The sequence below is a fragment of the Chenopodium album genome, chromosome 3 (genome assembly GCF_948465745.1).
Source record: "Chenopodium album chromosome 3, dcCheAlbu1.1, whole genome shotgun sequence".
Classification (NCBI taxonomy): domain Eukaryota; kingdom Viridiplantae; phylum Streptophyta; class Magnoliopsida; order Caryophyllales; family Amaranthaceae; genus Chenopodium; species Chenopodium album.
The window spans coordinates 14,862,158-14,874,490 of NC_137836.1; the positions used below are offsets into that span (position 1 = coordinate 14,862,158).

General features: G+C 35.4%; 1 protein-coding gene across 1 annotated transcript; it reads left to right on the forward strand.

Moving 5' to 3' along the window:
• The first annotated feature begins 448 nt into the window (after positions 1-448).
• On the forward strand, positions 449-11,805 carry LOC145611963 (homeobox-leucine zipper protein HDG11-like). The gene is made up of 5 exons (XM_081667348.1): positions 449-641; positions 3,592-3,709; positions 10,496-10,918; positions 11,241-11,342; positions 11,425-11,805. Exons 1-5 carry the CDS (start codon positions 547-549, stop codon positions 11,668-11,670), a joined length of 984 nt encoding a protein of 327 aa, XP_081523474.1. The 5' UTR covers positions 449-546; the 3' UTR covers positions 11,671-11,805.
• Positions 11,806-12,333: the final 528 nt, after the last annotated feature.

Genomic DNA, 12,333 nt, shown 5'->3' on the forward strand with positions numbered 1-12,333 from the left:
AACTTTAATTATTATTATCATTGATTACTCATTAGAAAGGAATTAAAATAAATAATTAATTTTTAAAAAATAACTAAAAAATGTAAAAAATAAACATCAATATTAATCCGACATTGTAGCAATAATTTTTTTTTTTTTTTTTTGAAAGAAAGTTAGTAACAAATATGATCAAAGTAACTACGCAAATAATGCGAAAAGTCAAAACGTGTAAGATATTGTGTGACAAAGGGAGTGTAATAATAAATGTTTTATGGAAGTTGCGACATTGTTTAAAAATGATTTGTTTCCTTTATGATGGGTGATGGTAGCGATCTGTAAAGATTTTTCTTCTGATTTATTAATTAACGGAATTTTCATAGAATTGAAAGTTTATGGGACATAAAAAATATCTAATCGGATTCGTATCTGATGGGATGCAAAATCAAAATTGGGCTAAGTCATCTGGGATTTCTTTATGTGAAACTTTACAACAATTATTTAGTTATAAATAAGAGAAAATTTTTGTAACAAAATAGTGGTATTTACGTTGGTGATAAAAGAAGAATAATGGCATACCAGATAGGGAGTAAGGGTAACAACGATCATCAAGAGAAGAAAATCAAACACAACCTCACATCTAAGCAACTTCAAAGGCTGGAAGAGTAAGGATCTTTACTCCCTCTAAGAGCTTTCAATTTTTAACCTTTTACGTAACTGCCAATGTGATTTTTGTTATTATTCTACAAATTTATTCCACTTGGTATCTCATTTGACATTTATTAATATACAACTTGAAGAGTGGATTTTAGTTTTCACTCAGTTCCCACACCCCCCCCCCCCCCCCCCCCCCCCCCCCACCCCCATATTCAATAATTTTTGTTTTGATTTATAATTGTTATACTAGAATTTTCTTTTATCTTTGAACATTATTGTTATAGATTTCAAATTTATCATTTCTTCTCTATAAGAATTTTTCCTATCTAATATCGTTAATAAATACCAATAAAAATGTAATGGAAGCTACTTCAATGCAATGATATTCATATTTTTAATACAGTATACAATAAGTGAGATATGTGCATTCAAAACGATAGTAGGCCAATTGTTAAATTTGAAAATTTCGGGGTTTAAGTGGAAGAGAGAAGGCCAAAAGAATGTTTTGGAATTTAAGAGGGAATATGAGAGTGATGGTAAATTTTGGATTTTTTTTTTTGGGAGGGGGGGGGGGGGGTGTTGAGTAAATGAAGATTATATTTAGCAACCTTATTAAATTTTGATTAATATGTTTTTCCACAACAAATATCATTTTACTTAAAGGAATCCATATAACACATAGATATGAATCGTTGATACGACCAATAAAAAAAAAATGTTGACAACTTAGATGAAAATTTTGACCGTAATTTGTTAGTTGCTCATAACATAAAACTTTTCAAAACTAATTTAAAGGTGTTAAAAACTTTTGTTATATATGTGTTTGTCGAAAAGGTAGAAGAAAGTCTTTAAGTAAAACTGCTTTAATTTGATTGATAAAGGCTATGTATAAAAAAATACAAAATAAATAAAAGTGATTGGCAGGGCACAGGGCCCCTAATTTTATAGGGCCCATTTTCAATTAAAGCCCAACCAAATTAAAAAAACAAAAATAATAAAACAATTCAAAAGTCAATCATTCATTCAACGTACAGTACATCATCGTTTTCTCCGCAAGACCACAATCAATCTACTACCTTCCATTTTCAATATCAAACTTTCCAAATTCCAATATCCAATTTAATTTCATTACTTAAATATGAAATTTCCATCACTTTTTCTATTCCATATCTCATTTAATGCTAAATTCTCATTAACCTTCTTATTTTACCTAAAAATAATTAGTAATTATCTCACCTTCCTCTTCCAATTTTCAATGGAAGAATTAATTTTTCAGTCTTTACCATTACTTCTCTTGATTTTCGTTTATTATCAAACGACTAATCCTTTTTTACCATTTATAAATTTCTAAGCAATTTCTACAACTTTTACTCAAAATTATCTTTGGGAGAAAAAAAAAATACGATTTATATATTGTTTGATGAGATTCGATATTTCTGTTTTGGTTGAGGAGTTGTCGATCACCTAACTTGTTGGGATTTGGGATAGTTGACTTATAACTAAGATATATATATGACTATTATGATATTATTTTTGAAATTATATTGAAGTATTATAATTTTTTTTTCCGTTAGGGACCATTTTATAGTTTAGAACAGGGCCCCGAAATTTAACGGGACGGTCCTGGTGATTGGGTTGATAGTAAAAGTATGGGGAATTAGATCCTCCCCCAAGTAGGTAGATTGCTATGTTGGAATGCTAATCCCTGAAAAAGTTATATAAGGACCTTTAAAAAGTCTATTGGATATATATCTTTAAATTTATTTTTTTTTTAAAAAATTTTTAGGATGAGACTAATTTATGGGATAGTTGAAACAATTTATATTTTGGAGATTTTTACTTTCTATAAAATAGAAAAATATATATTTATAGTACAAACAAAGGGTTTACTTGTTACTAATATAGTCTAGTCTCTATTGTTCTTTAGATCCCTGGTTTCACTCCGATAGTATCATAGATCAAGTCAATGTAAAGGAAATTAATGCATTTTATACTATTAAAACTATTAATAAAATTATAATCAAGAAATAATAATATAATCTAGATTATATAATGCAAAATTATACACACGTCTGGATCTTACGGAGCCCGTTCATTCATCACATGATTCAGGGTTGATCATAGAATAGATTCTCTTGAAATGAACCAACCTATCCTCTTTATAGGACTTACTTATATGGAAGTTGGACAAAAGACACATGTGAGTAGGGATGGCAACGGGTCGGACTCGGAGCGGATTATGCTAAATCCGACTCCGACCCGACAGGAAGTCGGATGTTAGATCCGACATCCGACTCCGACTTCAATATCCGACCTTCGACTCCGATCCGACCCGACTCCGATTTTTTTTTCATTATTCAATATACTTTGAGATGTTGGGCTATTTGGGCCTTTACAACCCACACCCAATGCCACCATGACCCACACAAAAATCCACTATTTATTGGAGTCGGATTCGGATAATCCGTCATAGTCGGACATTTGTCGGAGTCGGATTTTTTTCTCGGATTTTTTGTAGGATCCGACTCCGACCCTCCTCCGACTCGGAGTCGGATTATTTTAACGGAGTCGAACTCGGATTACTTTTTTCTCGGACTCGGAGCGGATATTTTACCTCGAATTGGGGCGGAGTAGGGTCGGATCCGGACTAGATTGTCATCCCTACATTTGAGTATGAATTTTAATCTGACATATATCTGCACCGCCTAATCATATTTGGTACAGAAATTCTAGTTCTCTTAATTCTATCAACTTAATTCAAATAGTTGTTATCAAATAACTTGAAAAATGTTGCCAAATGAGCACAAAATATTAAGCCCATTTTGTGAAAAAATGTATGGTTAAATAAAAACAATTTATGCCTTTTTTTTTTTTTTTTTTTCAAATTGCCAAATTTTATCAAAATTGTTATATAACTAGATTTACAATAATGACTAGCTTTTTTTCTTGTCAAATAAGATTTTACCAGGGATATCCATATCCAGATGAAAATCAACAGCACCTACTGGGGATGGAATTAGGATTGGAGCCTATAAATATAAAATATTGGTTCGAGAACAAGAGAACTCAAATACAGGTTGACATTTCTTTCATACCTTTATCTTTTTTTTTTTTTTAAGATAAAGTTTTTGCTATATATGTGTACTCGTAACTCGTATGTTTAATTTAAGACCCCGTTTTTTTTTTTTTTTTTTTTTTTTTTTTGTCAGATGCAAAATGAGCATTATGAAAATATTTTATTGCGTTCGAAGAACGATCGCATTCAATGTGAGAACAGTGCTATCCGGGAAGCACTAAATACCATGGTATGTCGTTCTTGTCAAGGTCTGCCCTCTTGGAATGACAATACTAGAGTCTAGAATTCATCAGAATTTGCAATTAGAAAACAAAGAGCTAAAGCAAAATGTACGTTCTGCGTATTTTTTTTTTTTTTTACACCAAACAGAGCTTAGCATTTTATTACTTCAACAAAGATTTAACGTCATTACAAATCGCCCCATGAATTTCAGGGGGATACTCTTCTAACCAAACACGATAATCACTAAAAGTACTACTTAACTTAGCTAAGTTGTGAGCAACACCATTACCCTTTCTTCTAACAAAGGAAAAAGAGCAAGAAAAACATTGGCTAGCCAATCGAAGGATGTCACTAACCACATTCCCAAAAGCACTCGGCATAATGATGCCCTTCTTCATATGATGGAATAGCTTCAAGTTGTCAGTTTCAAGCACCATATTTCTGAAACCCGCTTCAAGGGCAATCAAGAGACTTTGCCGCAACGCAATTGCTTCACCCACCTCTACCTCAAAATTGCCTTTCACCTTCGAACAGAAAGCCACCAACACATCTCCCTCCGCATCCCTCAACACGCCTCCCACTCCTAGCTGCTGATTAACGCCCAGATTTGCATTCGAGTTCAGCTTATACATGTCCCTGGGGGGAGCTTTCCACACAGAATTCAACATTTGGCTCGGCTTACTCGCAGAGGCCACTTTCATCGCTTCTCCATACTCTCCCACCAATCCCACTGCCTTATGTATTATATCGATCACATACCTCGATTTTTTCTCGAAAACCCAAGCGTTTCGTTGCAGCCAAACTCCCCATGCAAAACACCAAAATAAATCCCACCAATGAGGATCCTTTATTTTTTCACTCATACTAGCACACCAGCTACGCAGGCAGCTTGCTACCACCTCCTTCGGATCAAGTCTCAGCACTGAAAGGCTCCAAATCAAGGCCGCCTTAGGACAATGTAACAGCATATGCAATGGTGTCTCATCCGCTTCACCACACATCGGGCAAATTTGATCAATATCCATGCCCCTAGCAACTAGTCTCATTCTCACCGGAATAGCATCTTTAATGCAACGCCAAGCAAAAAATTTTATCTTCTGAGGGACCTTTGCCTGCCATATTATCTTCCAATTAAATATAGGAGGGACATTGGACGAAGAAGCTCTACCATTCTCATCATTCACAATTAAGAGATGATAAGCACTCTTCACACTATAATTGCCATCTTTAGAAAAATGCCAACACCAACCATCCGAGCTATCAAATAGTGGTATTGCAGTACTACAAATATCTTCAACCTCCCTGTCAGAAAAAAGACCATGAAGAATGCTCACATCCCAATTCCTACCCTCCCATAATTGATTCACATATATTGGCACATTTTCTCCATCACCCTTGGAAGAAATCACACGGAAATTTGGCAACCTTGGGACCCATGGGTCGTCCCAAATATTAATACTACTTCCTCCTCCGATAATCTTTCTTGCCCCTTTTTCAATAACTCCCCTTACACTTAAAATAGATCTCCAAGTATAACTCATCCCCGACACATTCTTAGCATCAAAAAAAGAAGAGGAGGGAAAGTATTTACCTTTGAGAACCCGAGACATTAAAGATTTCTCGTTGGTAAACACTTTCCAAGCTTGCTTTGCCAACATAGCTTTATTGAAAAATTGCATGTTCCGGAATCCCATTCCCCCTTGATTTTTTCCACGGTACATATTCTTCCAAGCCACCCAACACATTTTACGTTCTTCACCTTTTTGCCCCCAAAAGAAATTTTTACACATTTTTTCCACCTCATTAAGGATGCTAATGGGGATGGAAAAACATTGCATAGCATAAATAGGAATAGCTTGGGCAACAGATTTGATGAGAATTTCCCTTCCGGCTTGTGATAAAAAGTGTTCCTTCCAACCTTTGAGTTTCTTCCACACCCTATCTTGAATACTCTGAAAAACCTGTTTTTTGGAGCCCCCAATGTAAGTTGGGAGCCCAAGATACTTGTCATGTCCATCGGCAGCCTTAAAAGATAACTTCATCTGAAGCATATTTTTCTTCTCACGATCAATGTTTCGGCTAAAAGACACTTCCGATTTTTCCATATTCAATTTTTGGCCCGACGCCAACTCATAAGTTGAAAGAATATCCAGCACACTATCAGTTTCTTCCTCATTTGCCCTGACAAAAAGCAGACTATCATCCGCAAAAAATAGGTGAGAAATAGGCTCTACATGCCTTCCTATTTTCACCCCATGGATGATTTTTTTCCTCTCTGCATCCCTTAGGAGGGCAGATAACCCTTCTGCACACATAATAAATAGGAAAGGAGATATAGGGTCTCCTTGCCGCAAGCCCCTGCTAGGCTTGAACACCCGAGAAGGTTGTCCATTCACAAGGACATCAAAAGAAGCCGATGAGACACATTTCATAATGTTCTTCACAAACACATCCGGGAAGCCAAATTTCATCATCATTTTTTCCAGAAACAACCACTCCACCCTGTCATAGGCCTTACTCATATCAAGTTTCAGACCCAAGAAGCCTTTCTTCCCTGTTTCCTTCTTCCTCAGATAATGGAAGCATTCATAAGCCACCAGAATATTGTCGGTGATTAGCCTTCCAGGAACAAACCCACTCTGCGACTCACTAATAATTGATGGCAAAAATTTTTTAAGTCTGTTTGCTAGAACCTTTGACACAATTTTATAAAGCACATTACACAGACTTATAGGTCTATAATCAACAGGAGACTCGCATTCTTTCTTTTTCGGAATTAAAACAATATGAGTCTGATTAATAGAGCTAATATCGCCACCATTATTCAAGATATTTAGTGAGCTAGAGATCACATCCGCACCAACAATATTCCAGAACTTTTGGAAAAAAATAGCAGACATACCATCAGGGCCGGGGGCCTTTGAGGGGTGCATTTGGAAAAGAGCTTCACGAACTTCTTCACCGGTAAAGGGGGCCGCAAGATCATCACATTGCTCAGTTGATATTGTCGAATCAACACCTCAATTACACCATCTGCCTCAACAATACCACTCAACGCGAACAACTCATTAAAATGTTGAACCATCAATTCCGAAATCTGGTCCTCATCATCATACACATTGCCCGCGGCGTCCTTTATTTCTCGAATATGATTTCTGGCTTTTCGTTGGCTGGCTTTCGTATGGAAAAAAGTTGTGTTCTTATCCCCAAACTTTAACCAATCTTGCCTACTCCGCTGTCTCCAATACAACTCCTCCCTCCTTTCTAACTCATCCATTCTATCATCCAAGGCCCTCATTTGTGCAATAACACTCTCCGTTTGACTCTCCTCCATAAGACTCTCCATACAAGCTCTACACTCCTTCAATTCCTTCACAAAATCACCAAATTTGTTCCGACTCCAAGCACTCAAATTCAACGACGTGTGAGCAATTTTTGAGCAAATATCACCTTCACTACTCCACGTGTTTGCAATAATATCACCACAAGTCTCATCTCTAAGCCACATTTCCTCAAATCTATATTGTCTACCCTTTTTTTTCTTCTTCTGCTTCCCTACACCTTCACTAATGCATAACAAGATAGGAAGATGGTCAGATTTGCGTTTTGAGAGATGCGACACAAATGAGCCCGGGAAGAGCTCCCTCCATTCCTTGTTCGCAAGATACCTATCCAACCGTTCCTGCAAATTATCCTCACCGCCCCTATTATTTGTCCATGTAAAAGGGTGTCCAATAAAACCCATATCCTCCAAACAACATGTAGTCACGGCACTTCTTAGAATGTCAGCTTCACCCAAGTTGAAATCTCTACCCCCTTGTTTCTCGCTCGACAAAAGCATAAGGTTGAGATCCCCACCGCAAACCCATGGAGTATTACCGCTGCCACGAAGACTTTCCAGTAACATTCCCGTCTTGTGCTTGTTTTCATCCTCAGGGTGACCATAAATCCCAGTGAACCTCCACCCCTTCATCTTTGGCATTTTGACCCAAGAGTCAATATGATTAAGGGAGTAAGATTTAATATCCACCACTATAGCATCCTTCCAAAGCAAGGCAATCCCACCACTCCTTTTTCTCCCATCACCAACACAACTCACGGCTAGCAAGTTATTAAACTTGAGCTTTATTTTTATTTTTTCCATTTCATGACACTTCAATCTAGTCTCTGACAGAAAAATAATTTGGGGTTTTTCAAGAAAAATGATATTTTTTAACGCTGTTACAGCCGAGGTGTTCCCCAAACCTCTACAATTCCAAGAAAGGATGTAATTCATTGTTCACCAAGAGCCCAGGGTGTGGGGCCCGCCACATTTTGAGTCAAGAGTTCCACCTTACGTCTTTTGTTCATATCAACACCTTCCTCCCCATCCACCATCATATCACACTCATCTCCCTCGTCCTCCCTTTCCCCTCTTTTACCCCCTGACAGCAACATTCCCACCCTCACCTCCCTCTTTTTCTCACCTTTTATTATTTTGACTTTTTTCACTTTTTTAATCTTGTTGTTATCACCTTCTCCCTCTTCACTCCCTTCCCCTTTAGTATCCCCTTCCCCCCTCACCTTTCCTTATGTTCCCTTCCCCTCACGCAGCACCTGGTCAGAGAGCACAACAAAGGGTTCGACACCTATCACCTTATTTCGCCCATTACTCTTGGCTTGCACATCAAGTTCCCCATCCTCTTTCTTTTCTTCGATATTCCCTAGCTTATCTTCCTCCCCTTGCTTCGAAACTTCCATTACTCTTAGGACCATGTTAGTCCCATATTTATCTTCAACAGCCACAAGAGCAGCCTGCTTACTTCTAGGACTTTTCACTTCTTGAACATAGTTCGAAGGTTTTGGGGATGTGAATGCTAGTCTTCTTGCGACCCCAACGGGACCAAGCTTAATGGCATCAGGGTCATTATAAGAAGGAATTCTTCTTGATTTTGTCGCTGCCTTCAATTTATTCATACACTCCTTCTCCTTTTCTCGCTCGGCCATATCTACTCTCACCTTCTTTTTCGGGGTTGCTCTAAGCCCTGGTCCATATTGAAGCACAAACTTTGAAGCTTCATCTTCATTAACTTCCTTGTATTGGCATTCCTTTTCTGTATGTTCCAATCGACCGCAGAAAAAACAAAAATCAGCTAACCTTTCATACTTTAAATCCACCCAGCAAGATTGGTTTTTACCCATCGCCAGAAACAAACCCCTTCTCAGCGGCTTGTTTATGTCAACTTGTACTTTTATCCTCAAGCAATCACCCCATCCCAAAGGATCATCCTCATCGGCTTCCAAAAATCCTCCAAGGAACTCTCCTACATCATACATCACCTCCATCGATCTTTTGTTCAAAGGGACATCTAACAAGCGCACCCACATAGGGGTGTACTTAAATTCAATTTCTGATGGCTGCTGTTCTCCAATAGCCTCCTGTAAAAGCAAGAGTTTTTCATCGAAAAACCACGACCTTCCTTCAAGTACACGCTCTTTGTCTTCCTCACAAAAGAATTGAAAGACAAATAAATTTGTCTTTACGATCCTGATTGCGAACTTCTCCTTCAATCTCCATACATTCGTTAAGGTTTTTTCATAGCTTCAATATTATAGGGTTTAACAGTCCATAACTTCCCTACTAACGTAAGGTTCAGTTTAGTTTTCGTGTCTTCACTGACAATTTCGACATAGTCACCCCTTAAAACTTCCCCCTCCTCCTCTGTCAATCTGAGTTTTTCCCAATCTTTAATTAATTCCTCCCCCATACTACCCAAACAGGAATCAAAAGAAGAAAATTGGCAGAAAATCGAATGAAATCGTCAAGAAAATTGAATAGAATTGGTCAGAAAAAAAGAAAACTTACTCGCAAACCCTAGCGCGGGACTGACTCACCCTAGCAAGGGACTAGTTATACGTTCTGCGTATTTAGTTGTCTTTAGTTATTCCTAATTAAATTTGTCTAACTAACCACACATAACAATTCCATGAATACAACCATGAATTAATGTATTTACGTGATTGTCACAATAGTATATATTAGTGTAAAATGATTTTCATACAATGTTAACTTGAGAAAATGTTGGAAGTGTTGCACACAAAAAAGAAAAAAGAGAAAAAAAAACTTATGAAGGTCCTAAATGTCTCAACTCTTTCAAAAATCTTATATATTAGTGTAGGAACTCTTATATACCTTATATATAAATATTGTGAGTGAGTAAATTGTCCTCATTTTTGTTATTTGATTTTAATGCTTCTTCAATAAAACGCATATACTACGTACTTGTATTCATTTATGTTTGAATTAATATTGACAAGTCAAATAAAACGTAGTTTACTTGCAAATAAAAAACTATTGTAAAATACGTATAAAAATTTAACGGTTTTACACATGAAAATATTTTGATTAGATATATATGAAAACATCCTAATTCTTGTCCTACCTATTCTTAGATACAACAAGACATCGTAATTTCTACTTTTGGCAAATCTTGATGTTTATTACATAGGAAGTGAACTCAATTAAATTAAGATATCCATCATACATTAAGAATATTACCCTTTAAACATTAATGTTTTATGCAGATTGGAAGGGTGACTAATCTTATAGAAAATTTCATTGGTAATCCTGAATTAAGTTTGGCATGCAACATACCAAGTGGAAGTGACAACCTTATCTCTACAATTGATTATTTGGCTAAAAATGGCAATGTTGACAATCTTGACTCTGTTAACATGCAAAATGCTCATCCAGAGTTTGAAAAGATAGTTATGGCTAAGAATGCGGCACGTGCCATGGAAGAGCTCATTGATCATTTAATGAATGATAATCCCTTTTGGATAAAATTTCAAAACAATGGGAATTATGAGTTTGATAGTAACAAGTATGACAATTTTTATTATGGGTCTAAAATACATAGGGATCCAAAATCAAGAGTGGAATACTCAAAGTATTCTGATATAGTTACCATGAATGCCAAAGTGCTAGTTGATCTCCTCTTAGACTCAGTAAGTTCAAAAATCTCTCCTTTATCCTTTTTATATACTTCTTCCGTTCTAATAATATTGCAACAACTGGGATTTGATTTATATGTAAAATAAAATATAGTCATGTGAGATCTTGTTAGATTCGTCTCGTACAATATTTTCACAATATTAACTTTTTATAAATTTTACTCTTATATTTATATAGATATTTAACATATAAAATGTGCTTTGGGATGCGTAATTTCATCCTAGTTGCAATATTTGTGGAACAGAGGAAGTATTTAATTATGAAATCAATTTATTTAAAGTTTCATTAATTCTAGTTTTCATTCTAATTTTGTAGGATCAATGGGTTGATAACTTTCCTACCATTATTTCGAAAGCAACAACTGTTAGTGTAATAGAAGCTGGTTCGTTAGATAATCGAAGTGGCTCCCTACAGCTGGTAATATGTCCTCTTGTAGTAACATCAAGTCCTAGAAATATTTCATTAACTGTTTTTAACTAAATCAGAAGAATTAATGCAGGTTTACAAGAAAATGCATAGTTTACCACCAATAAATCGGCCAAGGGAATATACATTACTTCAACATTGCCAAGAAATTAAGACCGGTTTATGGGTTATCGTAAATGTTTCCTATAATATGTTTGGAGGTACTTATCATAATGCCCCAATTCATTATTGGAAGCATCCATCTGGATGGATGATTGAACAACTGCCTAACGGAATTTCTAAGGTAAGATTTTTTTATTTTTATTTAGGGATTGTGTAGCATGTGTTAAAATTCTTACAAATTATTGGGATGATATTGAAATCCCCAATAATTATATAATATAAATAAAATCAAGACTATATCATTTTTCAAAAACTTTTGTATACATTCTATCTATAGTACGGAGTAATATTATGGCACATGAGGGTGAATTATATTGAAATTAAAGGTTACTTTATACTTTTTTTAATAACTTTCATCAATAAAGTATAAATAACATTTATTTATATCACGGTAACCTATATATATTGGGTGACTTTCATTTATTAAAGGGTAATTTTTTTTTTATCATTTTAAGATAATTTTGTAGTAGTATGACTCCTAGAATTATATAACAAGACCATTTTGTGCTTTTCATAAAACACATCATGTTTTTAAATAATTCTGCTTTATTGATTACATCCTAAAACTATAAAGATTAGTTGTTTTTATACTCAATTATACAAGTTTTATCTTATATTATATTCATAGATAATAGACTAATTATATAATTTAACCTTTTATTAAAATAATCTATATGAATCTATTAATTACTGGTGTAACTGGACAGTGTCTATAGATATTTCAATTGAGGATCATAATTTAGGATGAATTTTCCAAATAATTTGAGTGGCAAATAGTTCATAATACTTTATTGTTTGTTGCTTGATTCTTTATTGTATC